At 45.8% G+C, this 20,645-nt stretch overlaps 2 protein-coding genes across 2 annotated transcripts; both read left to right on the top strand.

The window, feature by feature from the left end:
• Positions 1 to 336: 336 nt before the first annotated feature.
• On the top strand, positions 337 to 18,234 carry TOP2A (DNA topoisomerase II alpha). The gene is made up of 35 exons (XM_059489315.1): positions 337 to 422; positions 711 to 854; positions 1,021 to 1,111; positions 1,529 to 1,592; positions 2,035 to 2,180; positions 2,738 to 2,835; positions 3,116 to 3,328; positions 3,526 to 3,699; positions 3,885 to 3,986; positions 4,456 to 4,593; positions 4,705 to 4,843; positions 5,124 to 5,281; positions 5,680 to 5,805; positions 6,249 to 6,359; positions 6,451 to 6,556; positions 6,932 to 7,041; positions 7,770 to 7,862; positions 8,334 to 8,448; positions 8,747 to 8,868; positions 9,436 to 9,584; positions 9,864 to 10,095; positions 10,213 to 10,347; positions 10,436 to 10,636; positions 11,199 to 11,394; positions 12,637 to 12,728; positions 12,914 to 13,060; positions 13,171 to 13,254; positions 13,358 to 13,555; positions 14,481 to 14,586; positions 14,873 to 15,013; positions 15,443 to 15,587; positions 15,714 to 15,775; positions 15,900 to 16,019; positions 16,976 to 17,175; positions 17,592 to 18,234. Exons 1-35 carry the CDS (start codon positions 390 to 392, stop codon positions 17,727 to 17,729), a joined length of 4,629 nt encoding a protein of 1,542 aa, XP_059345298.1. The 5' UTR covers positions 337 to 389; the 3' UTR covers positions 17,730 to 18,234.
• A 1,600-nt stretch (positions 18,235 to 19,834) lies between these two features.
• GJD3 (gap junction protein delta 3) lies at positions 19,835 to 20,536 on the top strand. Its single transcript, XM_059489454.1, has one exon. The coding sequence runs from the start codon at positions 19,835 to 19,837 to the stop codon at positions 20,534 to 20,536; it is 702 nt and encodes a 233-aa protein (XP_059345437.1).
• Positions 20,537 to 20,645: the final 109 nt, after the last annotated feature.

Genomic DNA, 20,645 nt, shown 5'->3' with positions numbered 1-20,645 from the left:
TCTGTCCAGTGTATTTCAGTGTGTGTCGGGGTTTCCCAGTATATCCCAGTATATCCCAGTGCGTCCCACTGTGTCCCATCGCCAACGGCAAACGGGCAGCCTCCGCGCCCTCCCTCTGGCTTCTCTATTGGTCAATCCCGCTGCCAATCTCACCGCTCCCCCTCCCGACTGGCCGGTTTGAACGCGCGGTGCGGCCTCTGATTGGTCAGAGGGCGGGCAGAGCGCTAGCCGTGTGCCCGCCCCCTGCGCTGCGATTGGCAGAGCGCAGGGAGCCGCGGGCGCGGATTGGCCGCGCGTTTCGGCGGGACGAGCGGAGGTTTGAAGGGGACATTGGCGCCGCCATCACCGCCTCAGCCGCTCTCGCCTCTGCCACCACCGCCGCCACCGCCATGGAGCTCTCGCAGCCCCAGTCGCCCCTCCGGGTACGTCCTGCGACCGCTGCGGGAATTCGTGATCCCCCGCCACACCGTCCCCTCAGGGTCTCGGGCACCCGCAAGTTCTCCCCGGTCCCCCTCAGCATCTCCCCGGGTCCTTCACAGCCCCCCTTGGGTCTCCTCAGGGTCTCCCCGGGCTCCTCTCTCTGCCTTTCCCCAGCCCTCACTCCCCTCAGATTCTCCGCTCCTCTGCGATTGTTTTTCTCTTCCATTCCCCGGCCTGGCCCCCTCGTGTTCCCCCTGTGCTCCCCTCACCGCCGCCTGTTCCCCTCACAGCCCGCCAACGAGAACATCGTGGTGGGCAAGCCCGATGGCCCCAAGAAGCTCTCGGTGGAGCACATCTACCAGAAGAAGACGCAGCTGGAGCACATCCTGCTCCGGCCAGACACCTACATCGGCTCCGTGGAGCTCGTCACCCAGGTAGGAGCAGGGCTGAGCCCCCCGAGCACCTCGGTGCAGGCGGGGATTCTTTAGCAACTGTTTACAAAGCACAAAACATCTGCTGATCTATCACAAATGGCACAAAAGAGGGGCTGGACCTGGGCACTTACAAATTCCTTCTTCTTTTTTATTTTTTTTTTTTCAGCAAATGTGGGTTTATGATGAAGGCATTGGCCTCAACTGCAGAGATGTGACCTTTGTGCCTGGCTTGTACAAAATCTTTGATGAGATTCTGGGTAAGCTGACAGATCCATTGAGACAGTGAGTGACGGGTTATTAACGGGGGTTGAATGGAAGAAACTGGAGCTAAACATAAATTATCAAGAGCTTATTAGCACTGCTTAATAGCAAGCTATTAATGGGAAACAAACTAAAAGAAAAATTTTAAAACTCCAATTACAAACCTCATTTCGTTCTGCCCAAAATTCTCCCTTTTATGTTGATGGTTGCACTGGAGGAATTCAGAGGTCATTTCCAACCTTCCATGATAACTTGTACTCCTCTTTGTAAATTGCAAAATATTTTCATGCTGAGGTGATTATTAGTAACATTGTAGTGAGTTTTCGTGTTCATTCCACTGGAACACTTCATAGTTCATAGTTTTCCCTTGACTGAGAATGCAATAAAAAACCAATATTCTCTTTCCTTTCTAGTCAATGCTGCAGACAACAAGCAGAGGGATAAAAACATGTCATGCATTAAAGTCACAATTGATGTGTAAGTTTGGTTTCATTGTTTTTGGTTGCCTCCAGCTGTTTTGCAAAGCTGAGGTGGCACTGCAGGGCTGTGGGGCTGATCTGAGATAGCCCAAATTTAATTCACCAGTTGTGAAAGCCTTTCTCACTGCTTAGTGCCCTGGTGTCTCACAGAGGGCTGATTGGGGAAACAGCTCTTTTGTTGCTGTGGTTTTCCTCTTCCTCTCCCTGTTTATCTTGATTGAGCACAGACAGGGTTTGGTGTGTGGGTCCATTTCAGAGGCAGCATGTGCAGATCTGGGCATTTCTGTGTCGCCTGTCCCCCCTCTGCTGGCAGCTGCTGCACTTGCTCTGCACAGATTTGTTCCTGGTGAAATGGTGCCTTTCCCCAGAGCCTTTAGGTGACTTCTTTCTTATCTCAGCCATTTGCAGCCTTAAAAACAGATTTTTCTTTCCCTCCCCAGAGAGAATAACACAATCAGTGTGTGGAACAATGGGAAGGGTATCCCAGTTGTTGAACACAAAGTGGAGAAGGTCTATGTGCCTGCTCTGATCTTTGGACAGCTGCTGACATCCAGCAACTACGACGACAATGAGAAGAAAGTCACAGGTGAGGAAGGCTCAGATGTGCACTAATATCTCTGAGCAGCTCCAAGTCTGTGACCTGAACTAGAAAGGGCAGGAAGGGGGTCCTTGATGCAGTGTGAAAACTGAAAAAGGGGAAATTTAGGTGAGATATATGGAAGAAATTCCTCTCTGTGAGTGTGGTGAGGCACAGGTTGCCCAGAGAAGCTGTGGCTGCCCCATCCCTGGAAGTGTCCAAAGCCAGGGTGGACAGGGCTTGAAGCAATCTGGGCTTTAAGGTCCCTTCCAACCCAAACCATTCTGTGATTCTATGAAAATCACATTCTGAATCCATCAGAGAAGTCTCTGTGCTCTGTTTAATCATAACAACAGTGCAAACATGGGAAACTTATCTTTGAATATTCTCTTAAACCCTCATTAAATCAAAGTTTGTAGTTGCATACTGAGCTTGTTGAATATTGTTGCTTGTTGACAGTTGTCTTTGGATTGGGTGGACATTGACAAACTCCAGTTAGCCTTGGATTCTTTTAGATGGTTTTGGACAAAGAGAATAACACAAGTCTGTGTTCCTTCTAATTCCAGGGGGGAGAAATGGTTATGGAGCCAAACTGTGCAACATATTCAGCACAAAATTTACTGTGGAAACTGGGTGTCGTGAATACAAGAAGTTATTCAAGCAGGTAGGAGCAGTTTTCTTTCCAAGGAGTTTATACCTGAGGTTTTCAAATGAGACCCTCAGGTTTTGTTTCAAAACTAGTTCAGTGTGATTAGAGGAAATTTGACCCACAAAATGTAATTCAGAGGAATAATGAAATTAGCAGACAACATGAGAATCTGATTTTTAACCAGATTTTTTGTTTAATTAAAGATATCTAAAACACATAAACCATCTCACTGCTTTTAAAAACTAAGGTAGTTATGTGTGTGTGACTTGCAACTCACCAAAGCTCCTCTCCTCAGACCTGGACAGACAACATGGGAAAGGCTGGAGAAATGAAGCTGAAACACTTTGATGGAGAGGATTACACCTGTGTCACTTTCCAACCTGATCTGTCCAAATTCAAAATGACTGTTCTGGATAAGGACATTGTAGCACTGATGTCTCGAAGAGCTTATGATATTGCTGGATCCACAAAGGATGTCAAAGTTTTCCTGAATGGACAGAGGCTTCCTGTAAGTGAGCATTGAAAAGAAACACAAATATTTGGGGTTTTTTCCATGCCATTTAACCAGTGAGATTCTTTTGAGGCCATTCCTGTCATCACACAGAGCAAAGGAGCACATGCAGGAGGGATTTTTTGCAGGAGGATGTGAATTAAGTATTTATAGGAGCTATTATCAACCAGTTGTCTGCTCTCATCTGCGTGCAGGTGAAAGGATTCCGCAGCTATGTGGATCTTTATCTGAAGGATAAGGTTGATGAAACTGGGAATGCACTTAAAGTTATCCATGAGGAAGTTAATTCCAGATGGGAAGTGTGCTTGACTTTGAGTGAAAAAGGCTTCCAGCAAGTCAGCTTTGTTAACAGCATTGCCACCACAAAGGTAACCCATTAGTGTGTTTAATCAAACTTGTGCCATGTTCTTCAACATGAATATTCTTGGTTATTTGTAAGTGTGCATATGTTAGTGAAAAGTAATGTTGCAAAGAATGTGCTTCAAGTTTTAAATATTTATAGTTTAGTGGGTTTAGTGGCCTCAGTCTCAGGTCCTTGTCCCATTCTCCTCAGGGTGGCAGGCACGTTGATTATGTGGCTGACCAGCTCGTGACAAAGATCATTGATGTTGTGAAAAAGAAGAACAAAAATGGAGTTGGAGTGAAGCCTTTCCAGGTACAGTGTCAGAATTTTCCAGGTGGGAAGCACAACTTGAGCATTACTGCAAATTGTAACTTTGGCTTAATGCATAGCTGCATTAATTAATAACACATTTTAATTGTGCAGACATTTCATTGTGCACATTGTAACTTCAGCTTAATGCATAGGTGTATTAATTAATAACACATTTTCATTGTGCAGACAATATATAGAAGATTGCTAATTATAGAAGTCTCATATTGTCCAGTTTAAGCCAATTAACTTCCCTTTGCAAGTCAGTGTAGATGCACTAAACCTCACTATCTGTTAGATAACACCTCTTGAGGTGGCAGTGCCAATTCCTTGACATCCCAAATCATCTAACACTTCATGAATGTTCATTAGCTGTTCAAAATTAACAAAATATCTATGAAAATTCCAAACCCTACAGTGCTGAGTGTTCCCTCACTGTACAGTGCATGATCCTTGTTGTATTTAACTACAGGTGAAGAACCACATGTGGATTTTTGTGAATGCCTTAATTGAAAATCCAACCTTTGACTCTCAGACTAAGGAGAACATGACTCTGCAAGCAAAGAACTTCGGCTCTACCTGTAAACTGAGTGAAAAATTCATTAAGGGTGTAAGTCCTGATGTGCATGAGCAGTCAAGATGTCTGTAAAAAATACATAACAAAAGTTTCTGTCACTGCTGAGGCTTTTCCCACAACTTTGGATTGGGTTTTGTGTTGCAGGCAGTTGGCTGTGGCATTGTTGAAAGTATCCTGAATTGGGTAAAATTTAAAGCTCAGAACCAGCTGAATAAGAAATGTTCAGCTGTGAAACACTCCAAGATTAAGGGTGTTCCTAAACTGGATGATGCCAACGATGCTGGTAAGTGTTTGACATCCTTTGTAACCAGTTCATTGAAAAACAGTTAAAACTTGTTCCTTGAACAAAAGATTTGTCTCCTAAGGAGAAGTGAGAAGAGAAAACCTGTCATTATAGTTTTACTCCCATTTTGCAGTCCCATTTACTATGATTATCCCCACTTACTGTGTGCAGTGCCAAAAAAACTGCCTTAAAAGATTATTTATACTTGTTCAGTCGTGAATGTGCAGCCTTGGATTTCATTTCTTAAGCAGAAAACTGACTCAATTTTCTTCTTTTTTAGGCAGCAAGAATTCTTTAGATTGTACACTGATCCTGACTGAGGGAGACTCAGCCAAAACTCTGGCTGTCTCTGGTCTGGGAGTGGTTGGTAGAGACAAATATGGAGTATTTCCTCTTCGTGGGAAAATCCTCAATGTCAGGGAAGCTTCTCACAAGCAGGTGGGTTGGAAAATGGTTACAGTTACGTGGTGGAAGGTGTGGTGTGATTTGTGATTTGTACAAAGAGTAGGTGCAGCTGCACCTGGAGCACTGGAACTCCAAGGAGCAGTGTCTTAAACACTTCCCTCAGCTTGAGCCTGCCTCACTGGTTAAGTAGGAATATTGATTAAGTCCTGTTCAGTGATTTGCCTGAGGGGATAATATTCATGTTGTGCATTGGGAAATGGTTTGAATTATCTAGAGTAATTTAACCATTAGAAATTACACATTTCTAAACAGCAATAAAACCCCAGCAGGACACAACTCCGCCAATAATTCACTTATGGATAATTTTATGCTTTCTTGAGCTACATTTTGAGTCTGAAAGACAAGTTTTCATTCTGTGTGATCTCTTTCAGATTATGGAAAATGCTGAAATCAACAACATCATCAAGATTGTGGGTTTGCAGTATAAAAAGAACTATGAAGATCAAGAATCTTTGAAAAGTCTTCGCTATGGAAAGATTATGATCATGACAGATCAGGTTAGGTTCATTAAAATTGAAAGTTGGGAGAGGATAACAATTAGCATTTAAGTAAAGAGATAGGAAGAAAATATTTGTCTAAGTGCTGCTATTGTTGTATCTAATTCTCTGTGTTTCTTTTTCCCATTTTACATTTTTGTGAGTGAAAATGTCTTTTCAGCCACAAAAAAAGTAAAATGGTGAATTTCATCAAACAGCTAAACATTGTCTCTCCATTCTGCTGATTCAAAGTCTTTGACCAGTCCTTGACACCTTTCTTCACCAAGAATACCTTTTCAGTTTCTCTTAATTTTGAGCAATTAACACGTGGTCACCTTTTCATAGGTGAAAGTTAATAGGGTCAGTTAGCTGGAATTCCAGAGTCATTTACTATTAAGGCAACAATTGTCATTTCCCTCATTCCATGATAAAATATGGTTTGTTTTTTTTATTTTAAAATTCAGGATCAGGATGGATCACACATCAAAGGTTTGCTGATTAACTTCATCCATCACAATTGGCCATCTCTTCTGAGACACAATTTTCTGGAGGAATTCATTACTCCCATCATAAAGGTGAGGGCTGAGGGAGGATGAGGTGGATGACTGAGGATCCATTGCCCAAAAATGCCTTTCATTTCACAGTTAAAATGTTTATCCATTGTAGGCCTTTAAAAACAAAGAAGAAATTGCATTCTACAGCATTCCTGAGTTTGAAGAATGGAAAGCCAATACACAGAACTACAACTCATGGAAAATCAAGTACTACAAAGGTTTGTAAAACTTAATATGGGGAAACTGATCCAAGAATTGATACTTTGATGCAGGCAATCCAGCTTTGCAGAAAGGATTTGGTCTGGGTGTCCTCCCAAGTCTCTTCCCTCCTATGATATTCCAACTAGATTTCAGATATTTACAGGAATTACAGACAAAATCCAAAACTATTACATGCTACTGCTCATTTAGTTGTAATTTTTGTGACTTCTGTGATACATCTTATTTTGAAGTAACTTAAATTTTCAGCAAGTCGTCTTCACACTCTATGTTCATATGGTGCATCACAAAAACTGGGCATAGCAAAATATTTCTTTGAATTGGAACTTAATTTAGGCAAAAAGTCATTAGAATTAACTCTCCTGTCCCTGCAGGTCTGGGTACCAGCACATCAAAGGAGGCCAAAGAATACTTTGCAGATATGGCAAAACACCGAATTGGCTTCAAATATTCTGGGCCTGAAGATGATGCTGCGATCACCCTGGTAACTAACACTTGATTTAATTGCTGGCTTGCTACCTTTGGTATTTCACCTTGTAGAGTGCTCTGTATTTTCTCTTAAAATGCTCTTGGAGGCCTCTGGGCTGGAGACAATCTCTGTGTTACCAAGGCTACAGCTTTAGTTGAACCAGGAGCGGTGAATCTGCCCCTCAACCTGAGGGCAAGAGTACCCTTTTAGTGATGGGCTTTAAATATAGCTTGGAACAAACTGATCACTACAAACCAATTGACATTTTCAGACACAATAGTAAATATTCCTTCAACATTTTTCTGTGTACTCTGCTGCAGTTTTCTCCAAGTTAGATCTCCCTCCCCCAGTGCAAAGCAGTGGATTAAAATAGTTCTTGTTTCTGTGAACTTCACCTTAGCTGGTCTTTGATTCTTAAATATTCAGAGTTGTTAGGCAAAGCCAAAAAATCAAAATTTTCCCCAAAAATATTAATTTCCCCTCAAATCTGCTTTAGTCATCTGTTATTATATTAAAAATCTATAAATTTAAACCTAACTACTCTGTCTTCTACAGAGTGGTGGAAATTATGCTCTTAATATGTTTAGCTACAGAACCCTTTTACTGCATTTCTCAGGCTATGAAATCAGCCTGTTTAGCATGTTGTTCTCCTGGGTAAGCTCTTCCTTTTTCTCAAGTGATCCAATAGTGCACAACCACAGAATGTTCTGGAACTGAGTTATTTTTCATTTTGTAACATGCAGGCCTTTAGCAAGAAGAAGATAGAAGAGCGAAAGGAGTGGCTGACTAATTTCATGGAGGATAGAAGACAACGGAAGCTGCACGGTCTACCAGAGGTAAAAGGTTTATGTTTATAAGGAAACTGGTTTCCAGTCCCTGCCTGGGGCTGTTCTCAGCTTCATCCCAGCACACCAGAGCTGCACACAGCTCACTCAGTGAGTCAGGTCCGGATTAGAGGACGTTGAAAATGTGTCAGGATTTTGCAGAGCAGCTTCTTCTCTCATCTTATCAGTGTAGCCTCATTGTCAATTATCCAACTGTCAACTTCATTTTTAACTCTCATCTTTCAAGTTGCTGTATTAAAAGGAAAATGATAACACAAGCAGAGGCAAATGAAGTCTTTATTTCCATCAAAATGGTGGAAATAATGCATCCTGGGAAGTGTTTCCCTTTGCCATGCTAAGAGTGTCATCACTTGAACTGTATTTAGCTGGTCTTACAAGGAGTTCCCATTTCAGTGAAACTAACCAAGAAAATTATTAGGCCCTGTTAAAATTAAGGCAATCTCCTCTGGTTTTTTTTGTTAGGAATACCTGTATGGGAAAAACACTGATTACCTGACATACAATGACTTCATCAACAAGGAGTTAGTGCTGTTCTCAAATTCAGATAATGAGAGATCAATCCCATCACTGGTTGATGGTAAGTGATTTTTAAGTCATGATTCTGCATGGTGTATCCCCAGAACTGAGGAAATGGGTGTTTGATGTCCCATCAGAGCCAGAGAACCTGCTGAGGTGTCAGGGTCAGCATCCTGAAGTCTGTTTTCTGCTAAGAGTTTTTTCATCAGTGGATGAAATATCCTGTCCATTTTGTAGTATATTATTGCCAGGGCCTTACTCAGCTGGTACAGAATCTTTAAGTAGTTCTTGCATCTCTGGAGAGCCAAGTGCATCACATCACATGTTCTAACCATGAGGTCTTTTCTATTTTCACACAGGTTTGAAGCCAGGCCAGAGGAAGGTTTTGTTCACCTGTTTCAAACGGAACGATAAGCGGGAGGTGAAGGTTGCTCAGCTGGCTGGTTCTGTAGCTGAGATGTCCTCATACCATCATGGTGAGGTAAGAACCTGCCTGGGTGTGCAAAACACTTTAAAAGGCAAAAAGCCCTTCTGTTGGTGTGAGTTACAATGCCTCTAAAGCAGAATTAGATGTTTGAGTGTGTACAAAGGGAAGTTGCTGTTCAGCTGTTTCCACAATTAATTCTTCAGTATTAATTTAATCTGATGTTGGTCACTCTGCCTCTCCTGCCTGGACTTCATGGGATCATAATTCATTCAAAAACTGGAACAAGAAAACCCAAAACTTATTTTGTGATGGACTTAGGCAAATGTTAATAACATTTCTGCTTGGGTCAGGAAATTTAAGCACTACTACAAGGTTCTCTGTGGAAACTGACAGAATCTTTCACTGGAGGTTTCAGAGCAGGTAGACAGCAATAGATACAGACATGGGTCACTAGAACATTTCAGATGGTCTTGGGATGCATTTCCCTTGAGCTTACCTCTATTATTTCATCAATTGAGTTTATCATCTGTATCAGTCAAGTTCTTGGTGTGAATATTGCCTTACTTTGTCCATCCCCTGAACCATTCTGCATTGCACAGCTTTGCACCTCCTTTATTGCAGGCTGCACTGATGATGACCATCATTAACTTGGCTCAAAACTTCGTGGGCAGCAACAACCTCAACTTGCTCCAGCCCATTGGTCAGTTTGGCACAAGGCTGCACGGGGGCAAAGACTCTGCCAGCCCTCGATACATCTTCACCATGCTCAGGTCAGCATTTCTAAAGTTCTTACTGTACTAAAGGACTCAATTTTACAGCAATTAGAATGAAAAACAAATTGGATTTTTCCCTTTAAAACTTGGGGCTATACTTGCATGCTCAGAGTGGCAACAATTTAAATGAGATTCAGGTGCTAGATTCCAATATGGAAACGTGGTTATCAGCAAAGAGAATGTGTAAATGGATATAAAACTTAAGGAGGTTTCTTTTTGCATGGCAGTCATGTTCTGTAACAAGAATTTGGGCTTAAATTCCCTTCTCTGTTCCAGTCCCCTGGCACGCTTGGTGTTCCCACCAATGGATGACAACATCCTGAGGTTCCTCTATGATGACAACCAGCGTGTGGAGCCAGAGTGGTACATGCCCATCATTCCAATGGTGCTGGTCAATGGGGCTGAAGGGATTGGCACTGGCTGGGCCTGTAAAATCCCCAACTTTGATATCAGAGAAGTTGTTAACAATATCCGTCGGCTGATGGATGGAGAGGAGCCACTGCCAATGGTAAATAATATAATTAAAAAACAAATATCTTGCTTGTTAGTTTACTGAGCATTTTATGGGCATGCTTAAAAAAAGAGGCATCCACACAAAGCTGAATCTAGTGTTTTTGCTCCTCAGCTTCCCAGTTACAAAAATTTCAAAGGCACCATAGATGAGCTGGGGCCTAATCAGTATGTGATAAGTGGTGAAGTGTCCATCCTTGATTCTACAACCATCGAGATCACTGAGCTGCCTGTCAGAACATGGACACAGGTAATAAACAGGGAATCTGCTCTGGGAATGTACAGTTTGCTCTTTAAAGAGTAGTGGGTTTTGGATCTGACTTTGTTTCTTTCCTCAGACATATAAAGAGCAGGTTCTGGAGCCGATGTTGAATGGGACTGAGAAGACCCCTCCTCTAATCACAGACTACAAAGAATATCACACAGACACCACTGTGAGGTTTGTGGTGAAGATGACTGAAGATAAACTAGCAGAAGCCGAAGCTGTGGGGCTGCATAAAGTCTTCAAACTCCAAACAAGTTTAACATGCAACTCCATGGTACGTGACAGATTTTGCTGAAGGAATTTCTTGGTTTAACTCAGACTCTGTGGACAGCTGCAGTCGTTGCGTGAAACAAAAATCCTCTTTGGCAGTAACCTATTCCCTTTGATTTTTTTGCTGTTACTGGTTTTAAATCAGCTTTCAAAGGTCAAGAGCCTGGCTTAGGAGTGGGTCCAGAGTGGATGGTTTGCCTGAAGGAGGCAAAATGATCTGAAATTACAGTTTGCAGAGCTCTGTGAGCCAGCAGCAGGGGCACTGAACGTCTGGTTCCTGACAATGTGTGAAGCTTTGATGCGAGATGTTTGTCCTGCACAGAGCTCTAAGATTCAAGTAACCTTAACTCTACTGCTTGTATTCAAGAACACTGAAATTCTAAAACTGTCTCTGCTGCTGTGCTCACAAACTGAAGTAGTTTCTTGAGCAACACTGAAATTTGACAATTTGTTGATTAATAATTAATAATTCAGTGGTACCATCACGCCTGTGTTACAGGTAACTTTCAGTGGGTTTGGAATCAGTTTTATCATCATAACACCTGTGTTCTTTCATTTCCTTCCAGGTTCTTTTTGACCATGTCGGCTTTCTCAAGAAATACGACTCTCCCCAGGATATTCTTAAGGAGTTCTTTGAACTCCGGCTCCGATATTACAATCTGAGGAAGGAATGGCTCATTGGGATGCTGGGTGCTGAGTCTGCAAAGCTGAGCAACCAGGCTCGCTTCATCCTGGAGAAAATAGATGGCAAAATTGTCATTGGTATGTTGTTCTTGGTGACTGGCATTGGAACTGGGAGAACTGGGTGATCTCTTGAACTCTGTCAGCACCCCCTCAGCCCCAGGCTGGTTTTTACAAACCACACCAGGGCTTATCTCTGTTCTTGTGACATCTAAGAGGAAAATGCTTCACAGAGTATCCTTGGTCTGTGTATTATACACATAATAATGACAATGGGATACTTATGCAGCTTTCCTGCTCTGTGTTTGAGAATTTTTGAGAGAATTTTTTAATAGTTTAGCAATAATTCCCATTTATTTCTGACTTGGTAGGAGTAAGTGTTAATTATTTGTGGGTTTAGAAAGTGGCAATGTTTGCTGTTAAATGCATTTTTAAGAATCTGTATCTCTCTCCATTATCTTTGTAAACCTCTGCAAAAATTCTCCAAATCATGTTCTCAGCGGACTGGGGGTTTCAAACTTAGATGATACTCAAGCAGCAGCATCTGAGAATCATGAGCTAGAAAAAGAAGCAGATCTTTGTTCCCAACATTCACATTTTTCAATCAAGTTTTCCCCCTCGGTGTAAAAGCCGGGCTGTGTTCCGCTGCCTTCACGGCCAGACAACGTGTCATAAGATGCTTTGTGGTTTGTGTCTGAAGGCAGCCCAGTAATCCCAGCAGCTCGAGTCTGTCTGACTGAACTCAGGAAGAGAAATAATTCCCCTGAAATTCATTTTCTTGGGTTTTTTTGTAATAAGTAGTTCCAAGGCTGCCAGAGCTGGTTTCATTTGTATTTGTGTCTCATGGTTGATGGTTTCTGATACCTTAAAAAGGAGCAAATTCCAGCTGAAGCATTTCCAGTGGTTGAGCACTTAGAGCATAAATTTCCTGGGTGATGTCTAATGAGGTGCAAGCTATACCAAGCTATCAAGGGTTTCTTTCTCCACATGATATTTATACCATCATACCTTTTTTTCTCCAAGTTCAAAAACTACTTAAAACAGGGGAAATGCATGTATGGAAACAAAGAAAAATATTAACACTGTTTTGGCTGGTACAGGAGCAATGCTTCCCTGACAAATCTCCTGCTAAATAGGAGTTTTTCAGGTGTTGTTCAGGCTCTTCCACATGGCCCAGCTGTGATGTGGAAAGGTTGGTTTGGAGCTCTGTAGGATGGTGAGCAGCTGCAACCACAGGATGCAAACTGTAAAGATCATCTGTCACTCCTATAGCTGCCATTGGTTGTGGGCATTGAGTGACAATCCTGAAATGTCTGTTTGCAGAAAACAAACCCAAGAAAGAGCTGATCCAAGTTCTCATCCAGAGAGGGTACGAGTCTGATCCAGTGAAGGCTTGGAAGGAGGCTCAGAACAAGGTAATGCCTCAGTCATCCTCTGAATATGCCCAAACTGGCCCAAGCTCTGAGGCTTTGTAATCCTTAGAGAGGCCCAAGTTGCTTTTCAATGAGCAGGATTCCAAGAGCTTCCGTGTTTGATCAGTAGCCCTACCCATGTGTGTCAGGGTTTTTGTTGACTGAGTTTCTTTCAAATCCACATTTAGGATGAAGAGGAGGGGGAGGAAGAAGAAGAGAGGGACAACGAATCAGCTGCAGCCTCTGGCCCAGACTTCAACTACCTGCTGAACATGCCCCTGTGGTATCTGACCAAGGAGAAGAAAGATGAGCTCTGCAAACAGAGGGATAACAAAGTATGTGCCTTCCTTTCCTTGTAAAAGCATTATATTTACAATATATTATGTGTTATTTTTGACTGGTGGATTGAAATATGTTATTAATGATTATCTGTGATTCCCTTTAGGAAAAGGAGTTAGAAAACCTTAAGAGGAAGAGTCCCTCTGACCTGTGGAAGGAAGACCTTGCTGCCTTCATTGAAGAACTCGATGTATGTCAATGCTCAGTGCAGAAAATCAACTCCCTCATCTTATCCACCAGCCCTTTATTGACTTTTGTATATTTTTTGTGTTATTTTATGCTCCCCTCTGCAGGTAGTGGAGGCCAAGCAAGCACAGGATGAGAGTGCAGGGATTGTTGGCAAACCTCTGAAGGTGAAAGGAGGGAAAGCAAAGGTGAAGAAGGCCCAGCTGGCAGAAGTAATGCCATCCCCTCATGGCATCAGGGTTGTTCCTCGCATCACTGCTGAGATGAAGGCAGAGGCAGAGAAGAAAACTAAGAAGAAAGTAAAGGTAAAAAGGAACATTGCAAATGCTCCATCTTCCTTTACACCCTCTTCAATACAGTCCTAAAAATGTGAATCCTTGTTAGCTGGACTTGTCCTGTTGAAGCAGTTGTTCAAGGAGAGGGACAGGACCCAATCCTGAGGATTTGGGGAACACTGGGAGTAGGGGTATCTCAGTCTGAAGGAGAACAGACTCACATATCAGGAGGTGGCTTAGAGGGGAATTTTTGGCAACATTGCACTGCCAGGGATGGGCTGGTAACTCAGAAAGGGGGGTGGATGCAAGTAAGGTTGTTCCAGGTGTCTTGGGAATTTGATAAACCCTCTAGCAGACAGGAAGCACAGCCAGTACATTTCCTTCTCCAGAACAGCCTTTATATATCCTGCAATGCTTTCACCCACTTAATGCCATCTTTGTTCTCTGTATCAAGGAGATAAAAAAGATTGAACTGTTTTTATAGGACTAGTTGAAATTGTGTCATTCAGCCATATCCAACAGAGAGATATAACCCATCCCTTCACCTGTTTGACCCTGGAAGCCACACAGGTCACTCTTTTCCTCCACATGATTCCACCCAACAGTTTTTCCAAATAATTCTTGCTTTTGTTTTTATCCCACCCTGTCCTATCCTGCATCCCCATCCCCCAGAGCCAGCACACAGCAGCAGGACCAGAGTGCTCAGGAGTGGGGCCAGAGTTCCTGTTTTTGTTCATGTTGGATTTTGCCTTTTAAGTCACCTGATTTTGGGGCAGATCCTGTCCAATCTATAGATCCTGTCTGTAATCAATTCTACACACAGTTTATTTCACAGACTTAGGTTTCTTGTACCACTAGTTTTACATGGCTAAAATAAGCAGCTCCTTCCTCCATTACCCCATGTGCCTCTTCTCTGTGAGCTGACTCACTGTTTGGTATCTGCTTGCATCTGCAGAGTGAAAAAACTGAATTTGATGAGAATCAGGATGAAAACACATCCGGAGAGAAGGAGACTGCAGACCTGAAGAAGAGATTAGCACAGAAGCTGAAGAATGAGCAAGGTAAATGCTTTGATGTTATTCCCTCCAAGGAAAAGAGGGAAAGGGTTGTCAGTTTGGTTATCTGACCTCTTCCTGAGGGTAGTGAGCAACTCCTAGGATCAGTAATTTTGGAAAAACTGGGTGAGAAAGTGATCCTGGATAACAGTCAAGCAGGATAGATTCCTATTTCTCTTTGTTCAAGCCAGAATCCTCTGACTCCAGTGTATTTCTAAGCTGAACTTGAACTACTGACCCTGAACTACACATGGAAGTTTGCTGGTTCATCCTGCCTCCCAATATTTTTCAGGAGCTAAGAGACAGGCCACTCTGCCTTTCAAGCCATTAAAGAAAACCAAGAAACGAAACCCTTGGTCTGACTCAGGGTCTGATTCAGAGTCTGACTTTGAAGCACCTCCTCAAAGAGAGCGAGTGGTTCGCCAGGCAGCAGGTGAGTGAGGACATGGATGCAGAAGGATGGTCCTCCTTGTGGAGACTAGATAGGGACCTCCCAGAGCCTCAGATCACATTTAGAAATCATCTTTAAAAGCCTTCTTTATTTTTCTGTCTGAAATTACTAAATGTTTCTACCGTTTGTGCACATTTTCAAGGAAAAGCAGAAATGGGCAACTAGAGAAATATGGCCATTTGGTTTAATTACACAACTGTCTTGGCACATGAAATGTGTTGTGGGTGAGGTTGGAAGACTCCAAATGACAGAACACACTTGTCATTTGGAGTCCTCTCCCTGGCAGACTCAGCATCTGCTTGTTTTTATTCAACTCTTTATTTTTTAATAACTGTAGCTAAAATATTGAAAAATAAACAGAACTGCATATTGCCAAATGTGTAAAATAGCACATCTGTGTTCTTCCTTCAGCCAAAGTCAAGCCCATGGTCATTTCAGACTCAAATAACTCCAGCTCAGATGAGGACCCTGAATTCCAGGGTGACAGTGAAGGCAACTCAGAATCAGACACAAACTCTAAGAAAAAGGCTCCTCCCAAGCCCAAACCTGCTCCCAAGTGAGTATTTTTCCATATCACTGGAAATTGTGCTTAACGCTACACAGAAGTTAAAAGCTATTTTTTTTTATTCCCCTATTTAGTGCCTCATAAACTGAATTAAAAACTTGGGGTTTTGTTTTCCAGGGAAACCACTGAAAAAGCAGCAAAAGCTCCCAAGCAAAAGGCAGTGCCAAGTGCTGTTCCTGGTGAGTGTGAGACCTCTTAAACCACGTGGATTGCTCTATAATCCCTCAGCAGTGCACAGGGAAGAGCAGAGGGGATAATTTGATTGTTTCAGGCTGACTTTCTGCTTTCCTTATCCCATTCCAGCCCAAGATGTCCCTGAGAACAAGGTGAGCCAGGCTCCTGAAGCTCCATCCGTCCCAGCTCCGAGCACCAAGGCTGTGCCCAAAAAAACTGTAGCAGCCAAGAAGGCTGGAGCCACCAAGGGTAAGGGCAGCTCAGAAACATCAGTTTTAGAGAACAATTATAATTCCTGTGGGAAACAGTCCCAGTGATTTCGCTTGGTGTTCCAGGGCCTGGGCAAATGGAGTTTGCATTTCAGCAAAGATCTGAGGTTTGTGGCAGAGGTTCTCTGGTTGTCATGTTTGAGGTCTGTTTCCAAACATATCGTGTTCTAGTTCATGTTGGACATGCTAGGAGGGAGGGAATTTTAGTTTGGGAACAGGAAAAGTGAATGCTTCCTACAGTGCTATGTAATACTTGGCAGGGATAATCCGAGTGGAATTTGTGTCTTGCAGTCAATGTCCTACTTCGTGTCTTTTTGGGAAGAAAGCAGGGAAGATTTTGGGGGTAGTTTGATCTATTCAGTGCTGGATCCAGCTCATCCATCTCCAGATTTGACTCAGGGATTTTTAAACCCCAGACTTTGACACTGTTTTGTATATTCCAAATGGAATCAACTCGGTGTTGATCCCAGCAGGAAAATAGTGTTACTTCCACTCCTAAATTGAGAACGCGTGTTATCACTCAGAAAGAGCCTGAAATGAGCTGTGCTTCAAGATGCTCTTTTAAAAAGTGAAAATATAGGTAAGAAGGAATGAGTTGAGTGTTTGGGAAATTCCTTCCTTGCTGTGCAGGATTTTGAAGGTCTGAGATGGGTTATGGAGCCTTGAGAGATCAGGACTTTTCAATCTGAAATAGTCTGTAAATTGCTTTGGGGACGCTTTCATTTGATCCTCTAAATGTAGCGGAACTGAGCAGATAAACAACCTCATTCCTCACCATCTGTGGAGGAAAGATCTTTCTAGAAAACCCAGCTTCAAACGGAGCCGACCTGTGCGCTGACCCCGCGGCAGCACGGAGCCTGTTTCTGTTGGAAGTAATTCCCAAACTGGGAAGGAGAGAGGAGTGAAACAGGGGTTTAACACCGTGCTCTGTTCCAGACAACCAGCCCTCCATCATGGATATCCTGGCCAAAAAAAAGGCTGCACCCAAAGCCAAGCCAGCAGCCAAGGAGGGACCTCTGCGTGGCGAGGGTGACAATGCCAAGGGGAGGAAGGCTGTGAAGAGGCAGCAAAGCTCTTTGGATTCGGATTCTGATTCAGATTTTGGCTCCAAGCCTGCCAAATCTGTTGTATCAAAGGTTTGTGCAATGAGGGAACCCGAGAGCGTGGGGTGGGTTCTTCTGTCAGGAAAAGCTGGAGGTTGAACCTCTACCTGGGTGTGGGGAATGGGGAAGAGGAGGGTCATAAAATCATGGAATATTCAGAGCTGGAAGTGACCCACAAGGATCATAGAGTCCAACTCCCAGCCCTGCACCCCAACAATCCCACCCTGTCCCTGAGTGTTGTCCAAACCCTGCTGGAGCTGTGTCAGCCTTGGGGCTGTGACCATGCCCTGAGCACCCTTTGGGCTAAGAACCTTTTCCCCCATAAGGGTCAGCCACCCCAGATCCTTGGTCTGCTCCCACCACCCCAAACACCCACTGTCCCCATGTGGTGCTCATCACATTCCCTGAGGGTGCTCACATCCATGATTCCTTTCCTGCTTTCCCTCCAGAAATCCAAGGTACAGGAAGACACCTTCACCATTGATTCTGGTGATGAAAGCCCTGCACCTCAGCCCCGTGCCAGGCCTGGCCGTGCCAAAAAACCCGTCCAGTACCTGGAGGAATCCTCTGAGGATGATCTATTTTGAGTTTTTAGGAAAATTTTAAACTCCAGATCCACAACAAGCCTTCAGCAGCGCTCCAGAGCTCCCACCAAAGACCATCTCAGCCTAGGAAATCTTCACCAAATGTGAGCCACTCCAAAACTGTTCATTACTGGTGAACACAGCTCGTTTTTTCTTTGGTTTTAAATAAGCTAGATTTGTTTAAGCAGGAACATCCCCTTTTTGGTGAACACTGGAGCCACGTGCCCAGCAAATGCTGCCACACTTCCCTCTTCCCCATTATTTGACACTTTGTGGTCATTTTAGTGTTAAAGTTGACTTTAGAACATGCTAAATCCTTTAAAATTTATACATTGCTCTTAAAATATCTTATAGTACTAAAATACAATAATTTTTAATTCTACCACCCAACAGGTGAGCTGGAGTCATTTTTCCAGCACTATTCCTTCACTATGTAAATATTTCTGTGTTTGTTCTTGTCCCGAGTTTGTTTGTTGAAGTATTTGTCTAATAAAAGCGTTTGTACTTATTTTCTTCACTTCACCATGGGTTTTTTGGGAAATAACAACTGCAGAGCTTGTGCTAAGCCCTCCCTGTGTCAGAGCAAAGGGCTTGGCACAAGCTCTGAGGGTGCTGGGCTGCTTGGCCACTTCCCCACTGGCTGTGGCCACTGTGGCTCCCCAGCTGAATTCTTGTGAACACCCCTGTGGTCCCCAGCACGGGGGGAGCTGCTGTGGTTGCCCCAGCACGGGAAGCGTCCAAGGCCAGGCTGGAACAACCTGCTCTAGTGGGAGGTGTCCCTGCCTGTGGAAGGGATGGGACTGGATGAGCTCTAAGCTCCCCTCCCATCCAAACCATTCCATGATTCCATGAAAGCCCAGGGCCCCCCGTGCTATCGGTGCTTTGCTGGAACCCAGTCAAGTGTGGAAAGCTCTGTCAGATTTTCCACTGGCTCTGGAGAGCGTCTCCGGCGCGTCCCCTGCACGGGCCGGGCTATTTACAGCTCCTCTTGCTGCACAACACCCAGGACAGAGCCACGGGTGGGCTGTGGGGCTGCCCTCTGAGCTCTGGCATCACCCTCAGGTGCATGGAGAGCTCTGGGAACACAGAGTGCAGCACGGAGTCAATACCAGGAGTTTCCCATCCCAAAACTGGGGATGTTGGATGGGAGCTGGGCTCTGGGGCATCAGGCACTTACCCACCCTGGGCATTGCATGAGGGGGATCTGAGGATGACCTGTGCTGTCCTGGGTTCAGCTCCCATTACTGGAAAGAGGATTTGAGGGCTCACCAAATGCTGGCAGGAGCCCTGGCTGTGCCACACAGGATTTTGTAGGGATTAGTCTACACGTGCTGGAGTTAGGGACAACCGGGGAAGATCCATGGGACCCCCCAACAGCCCTGGCACAGCGTGCTGGGGCAGAAAGGGATGGTGCCAGCTGTGAGCATCCCCCAGGCACTGCAGGGCATGGGTGTACCCAGGCTCTGATGCATCAGGGGGTGATGGGGGGGTCTTTTGGGGTCCAGTGCTGTAGCCTGGGGACCCAAAGGCCCTGTGGGTTTGGGAAGGACAAAGTTTGGGGGCATTTCTGCACTGAGGTGGCCACCACTCCTCTCTCAACCTGGGCAGGGCAGCTTTTGTCCTTGAGCCCCACCGGCAGCGCTGAGCCCTTCCCTCCCTCCAGGCGCCCCTGCGGGCGCTCTGTCCCTTTAAAAGGACTCCAGGCGTGGCTGTGGGACCATTATCCCATCCCAGCTGGACAAAGAGACCGGACAGTCCTGGACGGCCCTGGACAGCCGCTGCCAGCAGCGCTGGCACACCGTGGACCGCAGCCCGCGCAGGTACGGGGCTGTTATGGGGAGCCACAGCTCAGCCAGGCCGAGCTGTGCAGGGGCACCGGGGATGGGGAACCTGCTGGTCCTGCCCTGTTGGAGCCATCCCTGGGGGAGCGAGTCCTGGGCACAGCGGGTGCCTGGGGACACCCCTGGCAGTGCCTGGGGAGCGGGCACGCCGTGGTGCGTTCGGGAATGGCGGGAGGATGGAGAGCTGGAGGGACCGTGCTGCCACCAGGGTCCGACCCGGCGGTCACCGCGTCCCCCCAGCGCTGACCCCGCTCCCGCAGCGCGGCCATGGGCGAGTGGGGCTTCCTGAGCTCGCTGCTGGACGCCGTGCAGGAGCACTCGCCCATGGTGGGCCGCTTCTGGCTGGTGGTGATGCTCCTGTTCCGCATCCTGGTCCTGGCCACCGTGGGCAGCGACGTCTTCGAGGACGAGCAGGAGGAGTTCGTGTGTAACACGCAGCAGCCGGGCTGCAAACCCGTGTGCTACGACGCCGCCTTCCCCATCTCCCACTATCGCTTCCTCGTCTTCCACGTCGTCGTGCTCTCGGCGCCCGCCGCTCTCTTCGTCATCTTCGCCGTGCACCAGGCGGCCAAGCCGGGCCGCGGGGGAGCTCCGGGCCAGCGCGCCCGCCGCCTGCAGCCCTTCTACGTGGGCAGCGTGGTGGCTCGGATCGCCGCCGAGCTGGGCTTCCTGCTGGGCCAGGCGCTGCTCTACGGCTTCAGGGTGCAGCCGCTCTTCGTGTGCCGCCGCCGGCCCTGCCCGCACCGCGTCGACTGCTTCGTCTCCCGGCCCACCGAGAAAACCGTCTTCATCCACTTCTACTTCGTGGTGGGGCTGGTGTCGGCGCTGCTCAGCCTGGCCGAGCTCGCCCACCTCCTGCGCAAGGGGCCCCCGGCCCGGCCCGGCTGCTGCCGCCGCCCGCAGGAGCGGGGCCCGGCGCCCGGGGGGGCTGCGGAGGGACCCCACCCGCGGGGGGACCTCACCGTGTGACCCGGCTGGGATGAGCTGTGGCCGGGGACAGCGGATCTCCCGGCCCCAGAGGGGTCTCGGCCCTCGCCGGGCCGGGCTGGGCCGTGCCCCGGTGCCCCCGGTGCCCCCC

The sequence above is a fragment of the Ammospiza nelsoni genome, chromosome 26 (assembly GCF_027579445.1).
Source record: "Ammospiza nelsoni isolate bAmmNel1 chromosome 26, bAmmNel1.pri, whole genome shotgun sequence".
Lineage (NCBI taxonomy): Eukaryota > Metazoa > Chordata > Aves > Passeriformes > Passerellidae > Ammospiza > Ammospiza nelsoni.
The sequence above is the reverse complement of the archived record's forward strand: the minus strand, read 5'-3'. Positions and strand labels throughout refer to the sequence as shown.